Genomic DNA, 21,166 nt, shown 5'->3' on the forward strand with positions numbered 1-21,166 from the left:
TTCCCCGTGGGTATATTTCTTATGTCATTAGCTGATCTATCTCTACAACATCCAATCTTCGAATATTATCTGTTATCAAAATAAAGAAGAAAAACTAACGTCTGACTGCTTTTGTGATATTTTTCGTACCGTCAGAACTTTGAGCAAAAGACTATTCCTGTTCGAAAAGAGTGTTACGAACAGGTTCCAGTTCCCATTATATGTGAAAGAAGATACTCCCAAAGTATAGGCTACTTCTCGCGCGTCTGTTCCAGGAACTTTGTCATCAGCGAGGTGAGTGACCGATTTCTGCGAATCCGCATCGGTGCAACTAAGTTTATCGACGCGTGTAATATGTTTCTACGAATAATAATAAAAAATTATGTTTTTAAAAATATGACTAACGCAAATATTTCCACGCGTTACAGCTTTCGAGTCGCATAAAGAAAGTAGAGAAAGTTAACAACAAAAATTACATCTTTTCAAGAAACTCACTTTTTGAGAAAACCTGAAATTCTGAAAAACCTGGCACATTGAGATTACTCTGTTAGTCGCTCAGTTGCAGGAGATAACCATTATCACCCCCCTTGAATAGGCCCCTTGACCAACAAGTGCCACTCATTAAGCTGGCTGGCCACGCAAGGCAAATTGGCTGGGTTTCAAAACATTGCTGGGTGCCTTTTCAATTCCTATCACAAAAATATGGCTCCTTATAGCATATTCTTTATAAGAATATTAATTTTGTGATTTTAATTGCAAAAATATGGCTCCTTATCGCACATTCTTTATAAGAATATTAATTTTGTGATTTTAATTACAAAAATATGGCTCCTTATCGCACATTCTTTATAAGATTATTAATTTTGTGATTTTAATTGCAAATATATGACTCCTTATCGCACATTCTTTATAAGAATACTAATTTTGTGATTTTAATTGCAAAAATACGGCTCCTTATCGCATATTCTTTATAAGAATATTAATTTTGTGATTTTAATTGCAAAAATATGGCTCCTTATTGCATATTCTTTATAAGAATATTAATTTTGAGATTTTAATTGCAAAAATATGGCTCCTTATCGCATATTCTTTATATGAATATTAATTTTGTTACTTTAATTGCTGTGTAACAGAATTCACCAAGAATGGCAGAGCAACCTGGAGCTCTCTCAATGCTGCAAATAAAAAGATTTTATGAGTAGGTGAGTGTATATGTAATTATGATTTATTATCTAAAATACTGGGATTGAAATTTCTATACATTCGGCCTTATAATCATGACCCTATCCACATCAAATTCTTTATATCCTAGGAATAACTTGTGCCTAAAGGTAAAAGCACTTAACCTAACCAAGACTCGAACCTATGCCTGTTAAAAAGTAGGCGTATGTAACGACAGAGCTTTGCTATTTTAAGAATTTATCCCATTGAGGAATACGAAACCATTTCCTAAACTATTTTCTTAGGTTACTTTTGATTTTAATAGCAATTTCGCGGTTAAAAAAAAGGCCTACTAACTTTTAAGAGCAGCTCAAGTCCTCAAAGTAAAACACATTTTTTAAATAATAATTTTCACAATATTTTGGTGACGTTTTTAAGATCTTTGGGCATGATTACTAGAGACTACTAGAGGAGACAGTGATTACCTGTCTGTACATCCACAGGTACGTTCTTGGGTCTGTTTCCTTACAAACAAAACAAAGTTTCCATCTGATAAGGAAACTAAGAGCTTTGTGGACCTCAAACAGTAGAGAGATTTACCGAGAATTGGAAAGTCTAAACCATTTGAAACCAGCCCTGTAATGGGACATCTCTCTCTCTCTCTCTCTCTCTCTCTCTCTCTCTCTCTCTCTCTCTCTCTCTCTCTCTCTCTGTGTGTATATATATATATATATATATATATATATATATATATATATATATATATATATATATATATATATATATATATATATATTATATGTATATATATATCATATATCTATCTTTGCTCTCTCTCTCTAACTCTGTTGAAGTTATTTATCTATATCAATTTTTCGGCGTCAAAGCAGATGAATTGCAGGCATTATCTCTTAGGCAAACTGTTGTGTTAAATACTTACGTCGCTTCTTCTCTCCGCCGTAGAGTCTGACTCCCAAATTTTATGCCTCAATGACGTCATCTCCGCTGACCTGCAAGGAACGGGGGAGATAAAAACAAAGGCCAATTAACTTTGCACGTGTGTGATTTATTGTCATCGTTTAGCTCAAGTGCTAGGAGCTCAACAACCATTGTACGAAATAGAGATCATTATTAAAATGAACAAAGGATAATACTTTTTATACTTAAAATAACCGATAAGTTTTGTAAATTATGATGCTTCCACATTTTCATTTTTCATCAGATTTAACTGAGAGAGAGAGAGAGAGAGAGAGAGAGAGAGAGAGAGAGAGAGAGAGAGAGAGAGAGAGAGAGAGAGAGAGAGATCTTTTGTCTTTCTTAAAAAAAAGTCGTACATTGTGAAAATAGATAAGAGGTTTCGTAATATTTTCCTATTTTATATAAAAAATATTTACCCAGTGATAAGTTTTTACAGAGAATGGAAGTTCCAGTTATCGCGGTAAGAACAATAAAATATCCTAATGGTTTTTTTTTTATTAATTTTCATACATTATGTAAATATGCCATAGCCTGGACGATGAGGTGACAAGTTGTTATGCCATTAGAAAAAAAAAATAGGTCGTCCATAGGAACGGTGAACACATTCACATTTATTAGATGTTTGATGAATATCTAATAATTAATTACGGAGAAAGGATTGTAATTATATATCCATACACGTACAAACACACACATATTCATACACACATCTACGTATATGTGTGTATATATATATATATATATATATATATATATATATATATATATATATATATATATATATATACACATATATATGGACTCATATATTTGATGGAATTCTGTCTTAACAGACAATATTTCACAGCCATATTATATGTATGTATATATATATATATATATATATATATATATATATATATATATATATATATATATATATATATATATATATATATATATATATATATATATATATATATATACTGTATATATGAATTTCTGTCAAGTGCACCGTGACATATTTTATATACACAAACATTAAACCGCAAATATCGTTTAATACCCAGTTCGATATACCTCGGGAATATTGCCTTATACCTAAGGGGAATTTTATGTGCAAAAACTAACGAAAAAAAATTAGTACTAACTGTCACCAGTGTAAATCCTTGGACACACTATTTCAAAAAAAGCAAAACTTTTAAATGACTTAAACATCAAAGGAAAATATAAATTATTAAAAACGGAGTGTACAGAAATGCCCTTACATTGAATAACAAATCAAATTAAGCTAGGTAAGAGACAAATCTGACAATACCGTGTTAAGGAACAAAGTCACCAAGAAAATGGAAATTGCTGAAAAGAAGACTTTGAGGACATATATATATATATATATATATATATATATATATATATATATATATATATATATATATATATATATATATATATATATATATATATATATATAATGTATGTATATATATAATACATATCCGGTTTAGGTGATATGGTGTACAGCGAACAATTAATCACTGAGCTCTGAAACTCGTTGTTTAACTGAAATGGATTCTAAAGCGAACAGGATTGGTTCTGTGGTGTTTGTGTAATAATGTCGAAATTTTGACACGAAATAGTTTTTTGCCTTCTGGACTATTTCGTTATCCTTTTCCTCATATAACTCAAGCTCTACAGGAGCCACGGGTCGGCTTCAGTATAGTGTGTGTATGTGTGTGTGTGTGTGCGTATGTACGTTCACATTATCGCCCTTTAACTCCAAGAAGAACGCCTGTCGCAAAAAATATTCACATTAACACATCAGCAGCACTCAAACCCCGCCTACCGGAATGGATGCCCTCATCATTGCCTTCTAGCAGTTTTATGCTTCCAAATACGAAGGCTCCTCCGTTCCAGGAAAACCTCCTCTCCTACTCTCCAGCACTTTACAGGTCTTCGTTTTCTCTTATTAATTATGCATTTTGTATGGGCTGTTATCTCCCTTTCTGTTTACATGACGAAAAATACTCAAAGAAAGGTCACTGAAGTACTCGTACATAGGAGCCTATTATTGTACATAGGAGTCTACTTTCTTTCCTGACTGCTTTGGTCTTTGTTAGATGCAAGCAAACTGAATTTAGAAAGAAAAGATTTCAAGTTAACAGAAAAAGGAATGAATGATTATTTCCCCTCAAAGACTTGGCGTTTTCTTTAAGTCTTTTTAGACTGGACTTGTGAGTCTGAAAATCCAAGTTGCTGAAGTTATTTTTTAACCTGTCTTAAGCAGATGATACAAATGACATTCTCTCCTAATCTCAACATCTTTCATCGCATCATTTCGTAGTCTATTGTCTTTTTATAGGTTTTCCTTTATGGTTTCTTTTTCTTATAGCCACGTAAAAATAAGTCTAATCCTTCGGGCCAGCCCTAGGAGAGCTGTTAACCAGCTCAGTGGTCTTTAAACTAAGATATACTTAACTTTTCAATATACCTGATAATTTTTTTTTTAATTGAGGCTTCTGTGTCTGTATCATTCTGCTGTTCAACCGTCTGTTACAGCTTGGCTAATAATAATAATAATAATAATAATAATAATAATAATAATAATAATAATAATAATAATAATAATAATAATAATCATCATCATTCGAAGACAGAAATTTAATATGAAATACACTACATTACTTCAAAATATATTAATAAATGGAGATGAAAGGATTTCTTACGTCAGAAACCGTTCAGAAACCCGTTCAAGTACTTCAGTCAATATGACGTTTATCCATTGCAATTAAAACACTTGAAGGGGAGCAAATTCAGAAACACCATATGCACAGAATAAATAAGACAAGCAATAAACCTTAGGAATGGATTAGATTCTTGCAGCTGATGTAAATGTTAATAAACAGAGTCCAGAAATACAAATACATACACGAGTTTTATAATATTTCTTGTAAAACAAACTGTCTCTCCTATTAGTAGGCTGACTCGACAAGAGTCATAGACACGTTTATTAATTCACTACAGAATGAAGGACGAACTTCTGATAGGCAATTTTTTTAAGTAAAATCAGTCGCTTCATGGACATATTTAGAAGGCTGACCATAATCGTGTCGAACCACCTTCAAACACTGGCCCCTCATATTCACCTTCCTTGGACCCTTGGCCAATTTAGGCATTTTTGCAGTCAGACTATTGGTTTTTCATCTTCATGATACCCGACTGTAAGGTAAGATGCACCTTTGTCTTGGTTCTTGAATTCTGCACAGCCCTCCTTAAGTCCTCTTACTATTTCAAAAGCCAAGATTATGGTGCTTTGGAAATGTCCGTCAGTGAAATGGAGTCCATTCTATTATTAAAAAAAACACTGAATTAAAAACGCTTCTGAATATATCAAGAAGAGAAGTTATGCTTTCAAAGTACAACGGCAGAGGTCAGGAGTGGGGCACCTTGTTAAAATATGCGTGCTCAAATCGGTTAAATCTTTTGTACAAACTTGCTCGCGTGAAAACCAATTATTTGGGGAAAAACATGTTATTTGGTTCCTTTTAAGTACTAGCATGTTTTTATTAGTCGTCAAGTGCAATCTTAGTTGCCATGTACATCTACACAATTTAAAGACGCTGCCTATAGCAACAGCAAAAGAGTAAACAATAATTCTCAATTGTTTTTTTTTTTCATTAAACCAGCCATTAGTCTGATTTAACTTGACATGACAGTGCCCAATCTATTAGAAGTTATATTGATTAAAAGAAAATAAAAGAATATGGAATTGAAGATATTCCCTTATTGATTTTGTTGGTTCTAAACTCTTATGAGTGATGCATTAAAAGAATAAAAGTAACAAAGTTATGATTTTACGAACAAAACTGCATGTCACATTAAGGAGAAGGGACTCTTTTCCATCTCTAACAGAAAACATCAAATCAAAACTAGAGGAAGAAGATTGTAGACTTTAATTTATCCACAATCAACTAAACTTTTTCTGCTGCATGATTGAAGAAAGATGATCAATATCAGTTCATATTTCATAACCTTGAGAGAAATATATCCACTAGTCGAATAATGTAACAACAGAATGGGAAAACAACAAGTACCTAGCCCCCCACCCCACGACTTTTCCCTTTTGTCAAGGTAGCCATATAATGAAACAGGAGATTTATCGATTTTTCATGTCTTTAAGGCGAGCTTTGTGTTTTGCGTGCCGGGAGTAAGTCATTAACGAGCCACATTGGCAGCGTATGCTAACAGAAGTACCGTAAAAAGTGTTTTTGTGAGCTTGTCTGTGCACAATATTAGATTATCAAACGTTTCACTCAACCTGGTTATTTGCTGATTTCTCTTTGCTTGTGCCGAAATCTTACCATTGTTTAGGAATCAATTTTTGCCTTAATCATTTCCTGTTATTTTCCATGCAGAACCGTCATTTATTTGAGATAAAATCTTAATTAGGTTTCTGTGCGCTGGGATTTTCTCTTACGTTTTCTTTTTTGTTTTGGTCGCCAAGAGGTATTCTTAATTTTCTTAAGAATATACACTTTCATATATCATAATTTTCCTTGTATCCTTTGCACGAATACTCGTTTAAACTCTCACGATATTTTGATTAGTTTTATCATTTGTAATTTACATCATCCCGGTTTAATCATTCTTTTTTTTTAAGATCCAAAGAAAACTGTGTACCTCTTATAATGATTTGCAATGATTTTTAGTGTTGTTTGTATGGAAAATAGGGTGTTTTTATTTATTTAAATATTATTATTATTATTATTATTATTATTATTATTATTATTATTATGGATATGCCAGTGGAAATTGTACCCATAATCATAGGGACACTAGGCACGATCCAAGATCCCTGGAAAGGAATCTGGAAAAACTAGATGCCGAGGTAGCTCCAGGACTCATGCAGAAGAGTGTGCTACTAGAAACAGCGCACATAGTGAGAAAAGTGATGGACTCCTGAGGAAGCAGGATGCAACCCGGAACCCCACACTGTAAAAACCACCCAGTCGAATAGGATGACTGTGATAGAAAAAAAAATAATAATACTAATAATAGGCCAATTTAACATTACACACTTACATATGTTTTATATAATTTTAATCTTTGTTTAAATCAATCCAAGTTTTAGTAGCAAAAAATGCCATTTTTACCTAAAAAAAACCTATAAAGGGGATGCAATGACATAGGTGTTGCTTTGGTACTTTCCTTGCCTAATTAAGATCTTTTTGCGTTGCCAATTTCTGCGCTCTACCTTTTAGTTCTGGCTAGTCAATGCCAGTCTGGAAAAGAATAAGAACGAAAATCAAAATATTAATTACAAAATATTTCGCTGATGGAAATCTGCTGTTCCACTCACCCACTCCTACTGAACTAGAATTAAACTGGAAGTATGAGGACAAAAATAAATCAATAAGAAAAAAGGAAAACAAATGATTTGTTGTCGAACGAGAGAGTTTTGATTATGAGGAGGGTTCTTTTTCATGTCAACTACTGAAGGTCTCTTCAGTTTCGAAGTTTTTCCTTTGCTTTTGTCGAAGTTATCCTCGATAAAAATCCGAGGAACCGTGGCGTGTTTTAAAATGCGTTAGTTAGTGATACTTTCCAGTCATCGTCTTAATTGGGATTCTTTTTACTCAGTTTTCTCAAGAAGAGTGTCTTGAAGAAGGAAAGAAGCGATGCCATAATTGGTAACGTGTAAATTTATCAACTTTTACTTTTGTTTTCTTCTTCAGTGGACTCTTGGTGCAAGGTAAGGCGAATCATTGAAACTTACCACTTGATCAAGTATTCCCATTAGCGGTAGCCATAACGACAACAACAATTGCAAGGGAACTGCTTTGTGGAGTCTAAAGGTCTTCTCAATTCTCTCTTTGCAGGTTCTGGTACATCGATCATCCACTCTGCAACCGTGCCCAGAAACAGGACAATAAAGAGGAAGACTTTCCTGTGTCGGTCGTTCAAGTTCTATGAACGAATTCTCCTTCCAGTATCTCATAAGTTTTGACGGTGTTTTCTGCTGTTGAGCAAACAGAAAACAAACATTTACTGTACCCCGATATTAAGCATGAGAAAAATTCGTATTCCGTATGTTGTATTGGTAAATGTACTGTGAAACTTCGATATACGTGAACAATAGATTAGTAACCATTCAAATTATAAATGTAGTGTAGACAGGTTGAATGTGCGCCCAACATATGTGAAAATGATTTTATCCTTGGAACGGAAAATATGAATGTGATAAGAATACCAAAGTAAAAAGACCAAAGCCTGAAAAACCGCAGACATCTAGCCAGTATGCCCCCCTTTACAAACTTCAGCGACAGCCTCGCAGATGGCAATAAAACGCCTCCTCCACCACAGTCCCAGAGACAAGAGACTGTCGACGCAACTTATAAGACGATGTCGGAGGCGTCGAATTGGCCTTCGATCCCGACTAATGTCACCAAGGACGAGGACTCTCTGCATGCCCAGAATTTTAGCGACGACTTCGATTTCTTAGCAGTCAATGGCACCAACGCCTCAGAGTACGTTCCTTATGAGGAGAGACCGGAGACCTACATCGTGCCAGTGCTTTTCGCCCTGATCTTCATCGTTGGAGTTATAGGTGAGCCTAGTGATAAAAAGCTGGTGTGACGTCACGCGTCACCATGTCTGGTACACAGCTTATATTGAGCACAATTTCTGCTCTGTTCTATATTATTTATATATAGCTGGTGTGATTTGGAGAAGTCAACAAATTTCTTCCATTCCAGATAGGGGCGCCTTTCAATCTGCACCAGAAACGCTGAAGCTTAGAACAAAGGCAGTAGGATACACTTGAAATCTTTACAATGAAACTGGCCTAAAAGAGGAAGCAAGCGCTAAAAATTGAGTTTCCACAAAACTGCTTTCTAAGTTCATTTGCGTGATAGGGGTCATCTTGACCTATCTCACGGAAATAACGAAAGAAAATTTGTATTTTGTCGAATTTCAGGCTTCTAAATACTTGTGCCAAAATTCAGGGTATTCTATATTATTTCCTGCTGCGCTGAATTTGGACCTAAAACCACTCAGTTATTGGTTAATTTAAATTTGCTTTCATAACCCAATATAATTAGAAATTCGTGGTTCACGATATGTATATATATATATATATATATATATATATATATATATAATATATATATATATATATATATATATATATATATATATATATATATATATATATATATATATATATATATATATATATATATATAATATATATATATATAATGTAATATATATATATATATATAGATAGATATATAGATAGATAGATAGATATAATAAGCAGATAGCTATTAGTTACTTTAAACTTGCTTTCATAACCCAATATAATCAGAAATTCGTGGTTTACGAGATATATACATATATATATATATATATATATATATATATATATATATATATATATATATATATATATATATATATATATAAATATATATATATATACATATAAATATATATATATATACATATAAATATATATATATATATATATATATATATATATATATATATATATATATATATATATGTGTGTGTGTGTGTGTGTGCGTGTAGATAGATGGATAGATAGATATACTAAGCAGATAGATATTTGTGCGTTATTCACAGTAAGGCAGGATTTTTCTTAATGTTCACAGAACTACATACGACCAGAGTTGCAAATGCACGTGTGAATATCACGCTTCAGGTTTCAATTTACTGATCTCCCTTTCTGCTTTCCCCGTCTCCGCACAGGGAACGGAACCCTCATCGTCATCTTCATCAGAAACAAGACTCTCAGAAACGTCCCGAACACGTACATCATCTCCTTAGCCTTAGGAGACCTTCTGGTTCTTTTCTTCACCGTTCCCTTCATTCTCTTCATCTACACCGACAACCACTGGCCCTACGGCACATTCGAGTGCAAGTTCAGCGAAATGGTGAAGGACATATCTGTTGGCGTAACTGTCTTCACTCTCACAGCTCTCTCGGCTGATAGGTACTTTGCAATTGTGTCCCCTGTAAGGAAGGTAAGTTTTCATTTTACTTTGCACAAATATGTATGTATGCATGTATGTAAGTGCCACTGTAAAAATAAACAAGTAAACAATGCGCCGAAGTTTCTCCGGCGCAGTCGAGTTTTCCGTACGGCGTATAAAGCTGTATAAGACTCTCAGCCACGGCCCAAGAAACTCTCTGCCGCAACCCATGAAACTTTCAGCCACGGCCCATGAAACTCTCAGCCCGCGGCCCATGAAACTTTCAGCCACAACCCGGTGGTGGCCTGTGTTGTTGACACATATAGCGGTGCCAGGCGCACGATCATGGCTAAATTTAACCATAAATGAAATAAAAATTACTAAGGCTAGAGGGCTTCAATTTGGTATGTCTGATGATTGGAGGGTGGGTGATAAACATACCAGTTTGCAGCCCTCTAGCCTCGGCAGTCTTTAAGATCTGAGGACGGGCAGAAAAAGCGCGGTCTGACAGACAAACAGCCATCTCTGTAGTTTTCTTTAACAGAAAACTACAAAACGTCATCTCGGAGGTCAAAGGTGTATTACAATTTGCCCTAGTTTTCATTCGTGCAGGTATGTTTCAGGAAAGGGAGTCCACTTTCCTTGAAGTTATGTAGATAGATAAAAAAAACAATATCTTGTATGTTTTTTCTTGGGATTCTTAGTTGAGCATAACAAAAAATGAAAGGGTAATCACGAATGGCTTCTTTGAATAAAGAATTATAATAAAACATTATAGAGATATATCAATTCCCGGATATTAAGATGTCAATTTAGGGTGGGGAAGATGACATATCCTTTGTTTTTTGGAAAATAAGCCGTTTAATTTTTTCATTGTGATCACTGGAATTATAGTGTTAAAAACTTTCATATTACATTTCTAGAGAAGAAATTCATGAGAGCAATGTTTAAGGACTTAGTCCATAAACAGAACAAATACTGCAAATGCTTCTTTGTTTACTTTATTAGAAAACGATGAGAATATCGCATTAGTATTTGAATTATATAAAAGTAAGGTGAGTGATTCTTTCCAGAGCAGCAACGCGAACAGAATGGAATTTATATTGCAGTCAACCAAGGGATGTCGACATGAATATTTGCCGAACCTGAAAATGGATCTGGAACGAACCGAAAAAACTGACAATGGATGACCAGGAAACAATAAAATTCCGTGTTAGAAGTTTTCTGTTTTAATTGAAAAATTGACGACAAAAGTTCCCCGACGGCAAAAAACAGCAACAGCTGACTGAAAAAGAGGAGAAAAAAAGGGGCTGATGGCTCATCATCTTTAGCAGGGGTGGATTGGAGTTGATCCTTTGCATTAATGAATGCGAGATATATATATATATATATATATATATATATATATATATATATATATATATATATATATATATATATATATATATATATATACATATACATATACATACATATACATACATATATATATATATATACACACACACACACACACACACACACACACACACACACATATATATATATATATATATATATATATATATATATATATATATATATATATATATATATATATATATCGTTCCAGATTTGGGGAAAGGAATGTGGTTTAGAGGTGGGAAAATTCTGATTACTGTTACGGTTTATTAAACTTAGAGAACTGAGCCGAGGCCCATGGAACTTTAACCACGGTCCAGTGGCAGCATATCCTATATCATTGCCAGATGCACGATTACGGCTAACTTTAACCTTAAGTAAAATAAAGACTACTGAGGCTAGAGGGCTGCAATCTGGTGTGCTTGATGATTGGAGGGTGGATGATCAACTTATCAATTTGCAGCCCTCTAGCCTCAATAGTTTTTAAGATCTGAGGGCGGATACAAAAAAGTGCGGACAGAAAAAGTGCGGAAGGACAGAGAAAGCCGGCACAATTGTTTTCTTTTACAGAAAGCTAAAAATGGTGCGTTTCCAGAGAGAGAGAGAGAGAGAGAGAGAGAGAGAGAGAGAGAGAGAGAGAGAGAGAGAGAATTCATGCATGAAAAAGGTTGGAAAAGATAATCTATTATTCTATTCAGTATAGAGACAACAAGGTATGTGCAACCGACTATGAAGGATGCTGTCTAGCTCATTTCAATACGGAACTTTGATTAGTTGAATCTGTTTATGTAAATACAGAGATAAACATTCGATAAACATGGCAAATAATCTTTTTCGTTCTTTGATTTGAATAATGTTACAGGATTATGACTACGGTCTCATTAATTTTGGAACGTTCTTGGTAATCATTTTATCTGACGAGACCAACAAGTGGAAAACCTTGACACAGTTTTTTTTTTTCTTCTCAAATGCAACGCGAACTTGAGTTACTATAAGGAATGATCAAAATAAAAATCGAGAGCAAGAGACCATTAGCAGAAAAGTAGATATTAGGTCGACCGTCTGTGTAAAGTCGAAAAATCTGAATAAATGTAAAAGATTACGAGCATAAAAATGCGGAAGTGAACCGCGTGGTTTTCCAAGTATTACATGACACAGGGAACGAAGAGTGTTATGATTATCTACAACATGAAGTGATACAAGATATTCAGATATTTTTATCCAATTCGATAGTGAAACTAAAATTTATGGAAGTATCAATACTTGCTGGTAAAAAACTTGAAAGAAACAAAGAATACTTTAAAATAATGTAAAACAGTTGATCATATATTTAAGCAATTGCGGGGGAATAACCAAAATGATCATAAAAGAATTTTGAAAACATTGATATAACTGAAATTTCTAAGTTTTCATTAGATTTCATACTGCAACTAAGCTGGTATGGGGAGGTATTATTTTCTAGTAAAAAGACATCCAAAAATTTGTATAGACATCTTCAGATGGCATTCATGAAAACCAAAAAAGATCGCGCTGCCGTAAATCGAGAGAGAAAAATAACACTAAGGAATATTAGCTACAGAGGAGCCGATTGGATTTCGGAAGTGGGTACCAGCTTGTCTTTGCTGCACTAAGACTGAAATTAAAAGTGTCGAACAAAAATGTTGGCAAAGTATCTAGGTTTTATGCGATAAAGGTTCTTGAAGATGAGCATCAAGAGGCTTTTGCAGCTGAATGTCGAAACAGAGGAGCAGGTAATTAATAAGAATAGGTTTAACGTCAGGAATGTGTGCCAACCGTCTCGAAATGAAGTACATGTGTATGAAGTAACAAGAGGGAAACCTTGGATATCGCATGAGACCCGGGATACTAGAATGAATAGAAAAAGCAAAAAGGCACATGTACACAAATTTCAGCGAGGGGGCGAAGACTGCACAATAGGAGGAGGTGTTAAGTACTAAGTGTTAATTCTATATAGTGAAGTTAAACTAAAATCAAGAGACACCATAAATATTTGACGAACACACACACACACACACACACACACACACACACACACACACATATATATATATATATATATATATATATATATATATATATATATATGTATATATATGCATATATATATATCTATATATATATATATTGTATATAATATATACTGTACATATTCACGCTACCTAGGGAATATCCCCGATGGGGAATTATCACCGAAGGGGAATTTTTATAAGTGATAAATGGACTGGTACTGCGGAGTCTCGAACCCACGACACAGATAGTTATCCAGCGATTCCAGTCGACGTTCTAGCCACTGAGCCACTCGGCAGTACTAGTCCATTTGTCACATATTAAAATTCCCCTTCGGTGATAATTCCCCACCGGCGATATTCCCGAGGTAGCGTGAATTTGATATTACGCGACATTTGTAGCTTCATGATTGTATATGAGTCACGGTGTGATAAAAAATTTCATTATATATATATATATATATATATATATATATATATATATATATATATATATATATATATATATATATATATGTATATATATAATTTTTATCAAATCACCATGACATTTTTTCATATCAAAACCTCAAGTTACAAATGTCGTTTAATATCCAATGCGCTCTACCTCGGAAATAATATCAGAGTGGGTTGTCACCTGACGGATTCGATCCACCGACAGCCACAACCTTCGACTTCAGTGACAAGTAATTTTACCGCTGGGCTGTCAAGTGGCAACAGTACTCTTCACTGGAGTAGGAGGCTGTCGCCCTTGGCGGATTGAATCCGCAGGTGACGAACCACTTTTCAGTTATAATTCCTCTGCGGTGTTTCTCCCGAGATAGGGTAAATAGAACATTTGTTCTTAATATATATATATATATATATATATATATATATATATATATATATATATATATATATATATATATATATATATATATGTGTGTGTGTGTGTGTGTGTGTGTATATATATATATATGTATATATATATATATATATATATATATATATATATATATATATATATATATATACTTAAATAAATTTCAAAGATAACGTATAGATTTTAACGGTTTAGTATACTGCATAAAAAATCTCGTCTCAAAGGTATTTACTTCATGCCATTATGAAATGGCAAGGATTTGAATTTTATGTAATCTAATTCCGATAATATTCATCAGTGTACTGCGGGTATTGGATTGCTCCTTTTTAGTAATGGGTTACTTTCTCTCCACATTTCAGGCCGTAGGAGCAGCTGGAGGTGCAACGCTGAAGGTGACAGTGGCAATCTGGGTGCTGGCTTTGATTTTAGCGACTCCAGCCGCAGCATTCTCCTATGTCAAATTCGTCTACTTTTCCGATAACAGTTCTTTCAGTGTCTGTTATCCTTATCCTGACGACTTGCCTAAGTGGTACGCACAAGCAAATGTACTGACAAAAGCCATTATCTACTACTTCCTACCTCTGATCATTATATCTACCTTCTATCTTCTTATGGCGCGACACTTACTGTCCTCGGACGTCCCAGGAGAATCTCACGTGTTCCACAGACAGATACAGACGAGACGAAAGGTGGCTAGAGTCGTTCTCTGCTTCGTGGTTATCTTTGCCATCTGCTTCCTACCAAATCACATTTTCCTTCTGTGGTTCTACTTCGACAAAGACTCAAAGAGAAAATTCAACGACTTCTGGCACTCACTCAGGATAATTGGGTTCTGCCTGAGCTTCATCAACTCTTGCATCAATCCCATAGCCCTCTACTGCATTTCCGGAACCTTCAGGAAGCAGTACAACCGATACCTGTTTTGCTGTTGTGGTTGGGTAAAGAAGGACCAGCGAAATCGAAATTCCATCAGGTCAGTAAGGTCGGGATTGTCGAGATACAGGTCATCAACTCTGCGGCCCTCGGAGACCATCACACAGACCACTCTTCTTGTTGAGAGAATTTCCCCTGCTGTGTCCTGACATATGCAAGCCAATGCCCGCCAGCGTCTCGCCTCTGGCAGCCCGAGCGACGCCGTCACTCCGAAGGACCAACATGACTCGACCTACAGACTGCAACTACCAGAGCCAAAGTTTTGCCAGCCCTTTATTCTAGAGGGAAATGACTCTCAGTATGAAAACAGCCAAGTTTTCAATAATGGACAATGTATCTATGAGGTCGTTCAGCTGTAAAAGGAAGGCTTTTGTTTTCAGTAGAATTCAAAGGCACTACAGAACCATTCGATTTTAGGAAAGAAAAATAACACATTGCCAAAGCGAAAGGAAAAGTCAGTCTCATAATTATAATATGACTGAATAAGGATTTTGAATTATTTGATAGCATTCTGGTACCAAATTTGCAAAGAACAGCATTGATGTTATTCAGTTGGGAAAGACAGAGAGACTGGATTACAGCTTATTGCAGCGAGATTCATTTAATCCCCCTTTTCTGAGAGCAATTTTAAACTTGTATCATATCAGTAAGTTTTACTGTGAGGAGTTTTGCTGTGAAACAGTTTGGCAAAAAAAGCATATAACATGGTTTCTGCAACTTAAGTGCAGAGATGATTTACAGTTACAATGGTCAAAGGATAAACTTCCATATATATATATATATATATATATATATATATATATATATATATATATATATATATATATATATATATATATATATATATGTATTTATAATATATATATATATATATATATATATATATATATATATATATATATATATATATATATATATATATATTTCAATACATAACGACGAATTAGTTCAATGACACGACTACAAAGGAACGAGAAATGATAATTGTTCACGACCTGTCGGAACAAAAATTATCTGTGTAGTTTATTCCCCTAAATATAATCGGATTTCATTCAATATGGGCTGGTGACTTTTAACAAATTTTAATTAAGTCTGTCAACCTCTCAGTTTCACGAGATGTCAAAGACTCCTAAATTTTTCTAAGTGATATTTGCTTACAGACATAAAAATAAGAAGTGAAAAAGTATACTGTTTCCTATTCTTCTGCTCTCGATAAGGTTATTGTTCAAATTACATTTTCTTTGCTACATATTATTTTCGATATTTTCTCATTTAGTTGTTGATTGGATTAAGAGAATTCGACAACCAAATGCGTTGACTCATTCCGTCCAATTAGACATGTCAATGGACAATGGAAAATAATTATATGCTTTGGTATGTTCGGTAAATGGTTAGAAGTAAGACATTAGTGTCTCATGTCTTTATCGTCTATGTCCATAATCAAGTAAGGTCTTAAATATAAGCCCCCGGTGTTATGTGAACTGTCGACTATGAATCTGCTCTAGTTTTATGGATCTGGAGATTTCGCGAATGAAAATAAAAAGGATTGCCTGAGAAACTAAGAAATTACTATTGTGAAGTAAGGAAAATTATTTTGATACTGTATTAGCTAGCTTACAGGCGTAGTTTAGGAACTGTGGTTGTACATTATTTGTTGTCGTGAATGTTTGCTGTTGTATGTTTGTTGTATCATGTATTTTTCTTAATAAATTCCTGAATACTTCACGCCAGGTGCTAAATGTTTTCCTTCCATTCATTCTTTGCAAATTTTCGTTTGAACTCGAATACATCTGGATAATGACAAAAGTGTCAAAAAAATTTGACATTTTAGATTAAAAGTAACAACTGTTGAAACAATAAAGATATTAATGATACAGTTTTTGATATATGTATCATTATCATCACCATCGGCAGTGTAAGTACGAACTGAAGTGTAAGTATGAGTATTAAATGTAATAGCTGTAGTAGTGATAGCAAAGATGTGAAAAAAATATTCAAATTTATTACATTAACAGAAACCTCAAACAAACCAACTCACACACAGATAGATGGATAGACAGGAATACAAAGACGGCAACAAACTATTATCAGAAGAATATCGATGCAGAGAAAATTTAAAGAGAGCAAGAAGTAATTACTAGTTGCAAAACATGAGAGTAATTTCTGATATATATATATATATATATATATATATATATATATATATATATATATATATATATATATATATATATATATATATATATATAAAAGTAAGAGTTTCACCATGAAAGGCATGACAAGATGGAGTGATCATATTGCAGCAGAGACAATAGGAAGAAGAAATTTGATTCAGTTCTTCACAGTACAGAGGGACTGAAAGGAAAATCAGACGACGGAGGTGTGGAAGTATATATATATATATATATATATATATATATATATATATATATATATATATATATATATATATATATATATATATATATATATATATATATATATATATATATGTGTGTGTGTGAATTTTTGTCGCATAAAACGTGACGTTTTTCTTCACGAATATTTAGTCAACAATTTCGTTTAATACGAATTCACTGTACCTCGGGAATAAAATACCAGCAATGGGAATTATAAGTGATCAGTGCTTCGTAACCAGTGGAATGCGAACCGCTACCTAGTTAGAAACACCGAAAATACAGTGACTTTGACCACCGAGCCATCAAGAGAGGTACAAGCTGATATCGACTGCTGTACACATGCCTGTTGACTTCAGGTTTTTGCACTGGGTCTCGGTATTTGTTAAATGGACTTGAGAAACCGAAAAAATAACAACTAGAAAACCCCGCAGTAGATCATTTCTCCAAGAACATGAGAATATATCCATAAATAAAATAGAGCTATTAGGCAAATACTGAACAATGGAATAAAGATAATTATATTAACAGTTATAAAACGTACAATCACGGCAGTAGCTCTAAATATAGAGAGATAATGAAGTTAAAATCCCACATTTGGCGGATCTGATCCTATAAACATTCGAAAATATGTAAAGATAAATTTTGGAAAGCTGGGAAGAGAAGAAGAATTTTTTAGTTTTGTAAAAAAAAAAAAAATAGACAAGCTACAACGACTATATGTTTGAGATCCCGTCCCGCAAAACTTATCTGGCAAAGTTTTCAAAAACCTCTTTTAATTTTTTTATGAAGAAAAATTTTCCAAATGACAACCTCACAGCTATCTCATGATTTTTTATTTTTATATATATATATATATATATATATATATATATATATATATATATATATATATATATATATATATATATATATATATATATATATATATGTATATATATATGGTGCTGTCACCCAGAGAAATTCAATCGTTTTCCGAAATATCCATCTAGAAAGAAAATATGCCAAAGCTAATAAACAAATATTTTCATTCCCACCTCAGAATTCTGTTTCGTTTCAAATGATCCCGGGATCCAAAAGATCATCATTTCCATTATCGGAGCAATACATTTATATTTCCCCAAAAGAATGGGGTGCCTATTTCGACTGATAATTAGACGAAACGAAAACGTTGACTGTTCAGACGCCTGAGCATCTGCTGAACGTTACCTCAGTTATTATCTGACTCAGATTTTACCCTAACTTGATTTTCGCGCCCTGCTCATAAAAGGATATACAACATTTGTAACTGCTCAAATAAAATCTCCGAAAAAATATACATTGATGTCATTAGGCCATGTGATTCTTTCAAGCCTAATTGGCTTTGTGAGTGAAGTTTATTTAAGCTAAACTTACAGTTTGTGACTTTTGCCTTATAAATGAGTTTATTTAAACAAGAGCTATAGATTTCAAAACCAACATTATATATAAAGTTTGCTTAAACTCTAGCCACATTTTGAGATATTGGCGTCATGTATGGAGTTTGTTTTAATGCAAGTTTTAGTGTGCAAAACTAGCTTTGTAAATGAAGCTTGTTATAATTTATGTAATAGTTTACGAAATTAGTTTTGTGAATGAATTTTGTTTCCACGTGACCTATAACTGGAAAACTAACTTTGTAAATGAAGTTTGTTTCAATCTAATAACAATAAAAACTTAAAAAATCAATTCAAACATTGAGTTTTACAACCAATAACTTGACTATACTGAGATTTTATTTCTGTTTGTCAATTCATATTCAGTTATAAAGGCAGTTACCATATACATTCTTTCCATTTACTTCACGAAGCAAAGGTATCGTTTTGACTTGATTCTTGAAACGACTTCTGATCTGGATAATTCGTTTTGAAGGTGTCTTGTGCTTGTCTGACTGAATATCCATTGCAGTGAATATGCCATTTTCACTGCAACTGAAGTCCTTTGCGTTGCAGACTAATTGCTTCACACAAAAGAAGGAAGATAGGCAAGGACGTCATGGAATGTTGCATGAAGCCTGGTCGATACCTGTGACACTATTTTCCATGTACAACAACACAAGGTTCTGATGACTGTAAAGGGGACATATATTGGGATACCTTTGGCGATAGTAATGGCCAAAAAATCAACCACTTTTCACTCTATATAAGAAGTACAACTCTAGTGATCATCTGTAAATGGACTGACACAGCTTGGGGATGTGATCACGTACATTAGGGTTCGCTTTGTATTGGCCACTGACTCTGATCTAATTAGCCGGATTATACAAGATCCCTGGCCACGAATATGTCGTTATTAATCAACTGGTCAACGAAGAAGATAGTATTGACGACTGGCAAATTCAAATTCTCTTCACCAGCGGTACCTCAAGGACTGCTTCCAAGTAGCAGAGTTGTAGTGACTAAGTGACCCCCTTATGTGCCATGGCATCATCAGGAGGATTATCAAAACTTGATGGATCCATCTGGTGCATTCCAGGAGTGCTTTTGCTGTTTCAGCCATAGTTCTTTTGAAACGTGACAATGCACTGGATCTATAAGGTAAATATTTAGTAATTATTATACGAATTCTTATTTACTGTAGTAGTTTGGTATGGAACACTCTGTTTGCAAATAAATGCCTAAATACAAAAAGGAATGCAAATGAAAATATGTGGGAACAGTAACACTTCAGTAATAAGGATTCTCCTAAATTCATGAGCATCAGCACCAATAAGTCTACTAGGATGGCTACTGAACTGCATGACTGTAAAAGCGCGAATGAGCTATGTCGCTGGGTAAGCGGAACATGAGGCTTAACAAAATATACATGATAATGTTCTTAAGAGTAAGCTCTGAGCACTAGTTCTTTGGACGAAGGCACAAAATGTATACTGTTATGTGTTTCTTGTTGCAACAGAACTTGTGTAATAGGTCTAAACTAATTAACAATTTTCCAAAAACAAACACCCTGCGCTGTCTCGTTTTCACAATAATGATCCCGCAAGATGTCTGTCATCCAAACAAGAGTAGATCAATCAAATAATGTTATAACAAAACGTATGAAACGTAACAAAAAATATGAAACGTAACAAAAAGTATGAAACTTACGTCATGAATACAATCATCTACATGATATAGGAATCCCTACCTAAATTCATTATTTCTATGACAGCATTAGATAACATATTTATTAAGCGCTATAAAAAAGAAACTAGTAGTTATTATCAAGTAGTTTAAGACAGTCTTTCCTATTCAAGTCAAATCTATGAGGAGGATCTTATATGTAATGAGAGAATAACACGAATATTTGAATATCTATCTCACATATTTGCTCTGATCTTTAAAGGGAGAAATACATCCATGCCTAATGTGACTCCGGTATAGGAAGTAAATACCTCTCCGGACAAAAATAAAAGTTTACTTTTCACTTTTTAAGATTCTGATACTGACGTTGACT

The 21,166-nt window shown here is 33.8% G+C and overlaps 1 protein-coding gene and 1 long non-coding RNA gene across 2 annotated transcripts in view; one reads left to right on the plus strand and one right to left on the minus strand.

Moving 5' to 3' along the window:
• The window catches only part of LOC136843383 (neuropeptide CCHamide-1 receptor-like), a 78,069-nt gene extending 61,963 nt beyond the window's left edge, over nt 1–16,106 (plus strand). The window contains exons 2-4 of the mRNA XM_067111732.1: nt 7,974–8,701; nt 9,868–10,142; nt 14,744–16,106. Coding sequence (XP_066967833.1) covers nt 8,392–8,701; nt 9,868–10,142; nt 14,744–15,466 — 1,308 coding nt within the window. The 5' untranslated portion in view covers nt 7,974–8,391 and the 3' untranslated portion in view covers nt 15,467–16,106. The remainder of the gene's footprint in view (nt 1–7,973; nt 8,702–9,867; nt 10,143–14,743) is intronic.
• Nucleotides 2,074–21,166, minus strand: part of LOC136843384 (uncharacterized) — a 121,956-nt gene continuing 102,863 nt past the window's right edge. Inside the window, exon 6 of the long non-coding RNA XR_010854538.1 lies at nt 2,074–2,150. This is a non-coding gene — a long non-coding RNA (uncharacterized lncRNA). The remainder of the gene's footprint in view (nt 2,151–21,166) is intronic.

Source organism: Macrobrachium rosenbergii, chromosome 11 (genome assembly GCF_040412425.1).
Source record: "Macrobrachium rosenbergii isolate ZJJX-2024 chromosome 11, ASM4041242v1, whole genome shotgun sequence".
Lineage (NCBI taxonomy): Eukaryota > Metazoa > Arthropoda > Malacostraca > Decapoda > Palaemonidae > Macrobrachium > Macrobrachium rosenbergii.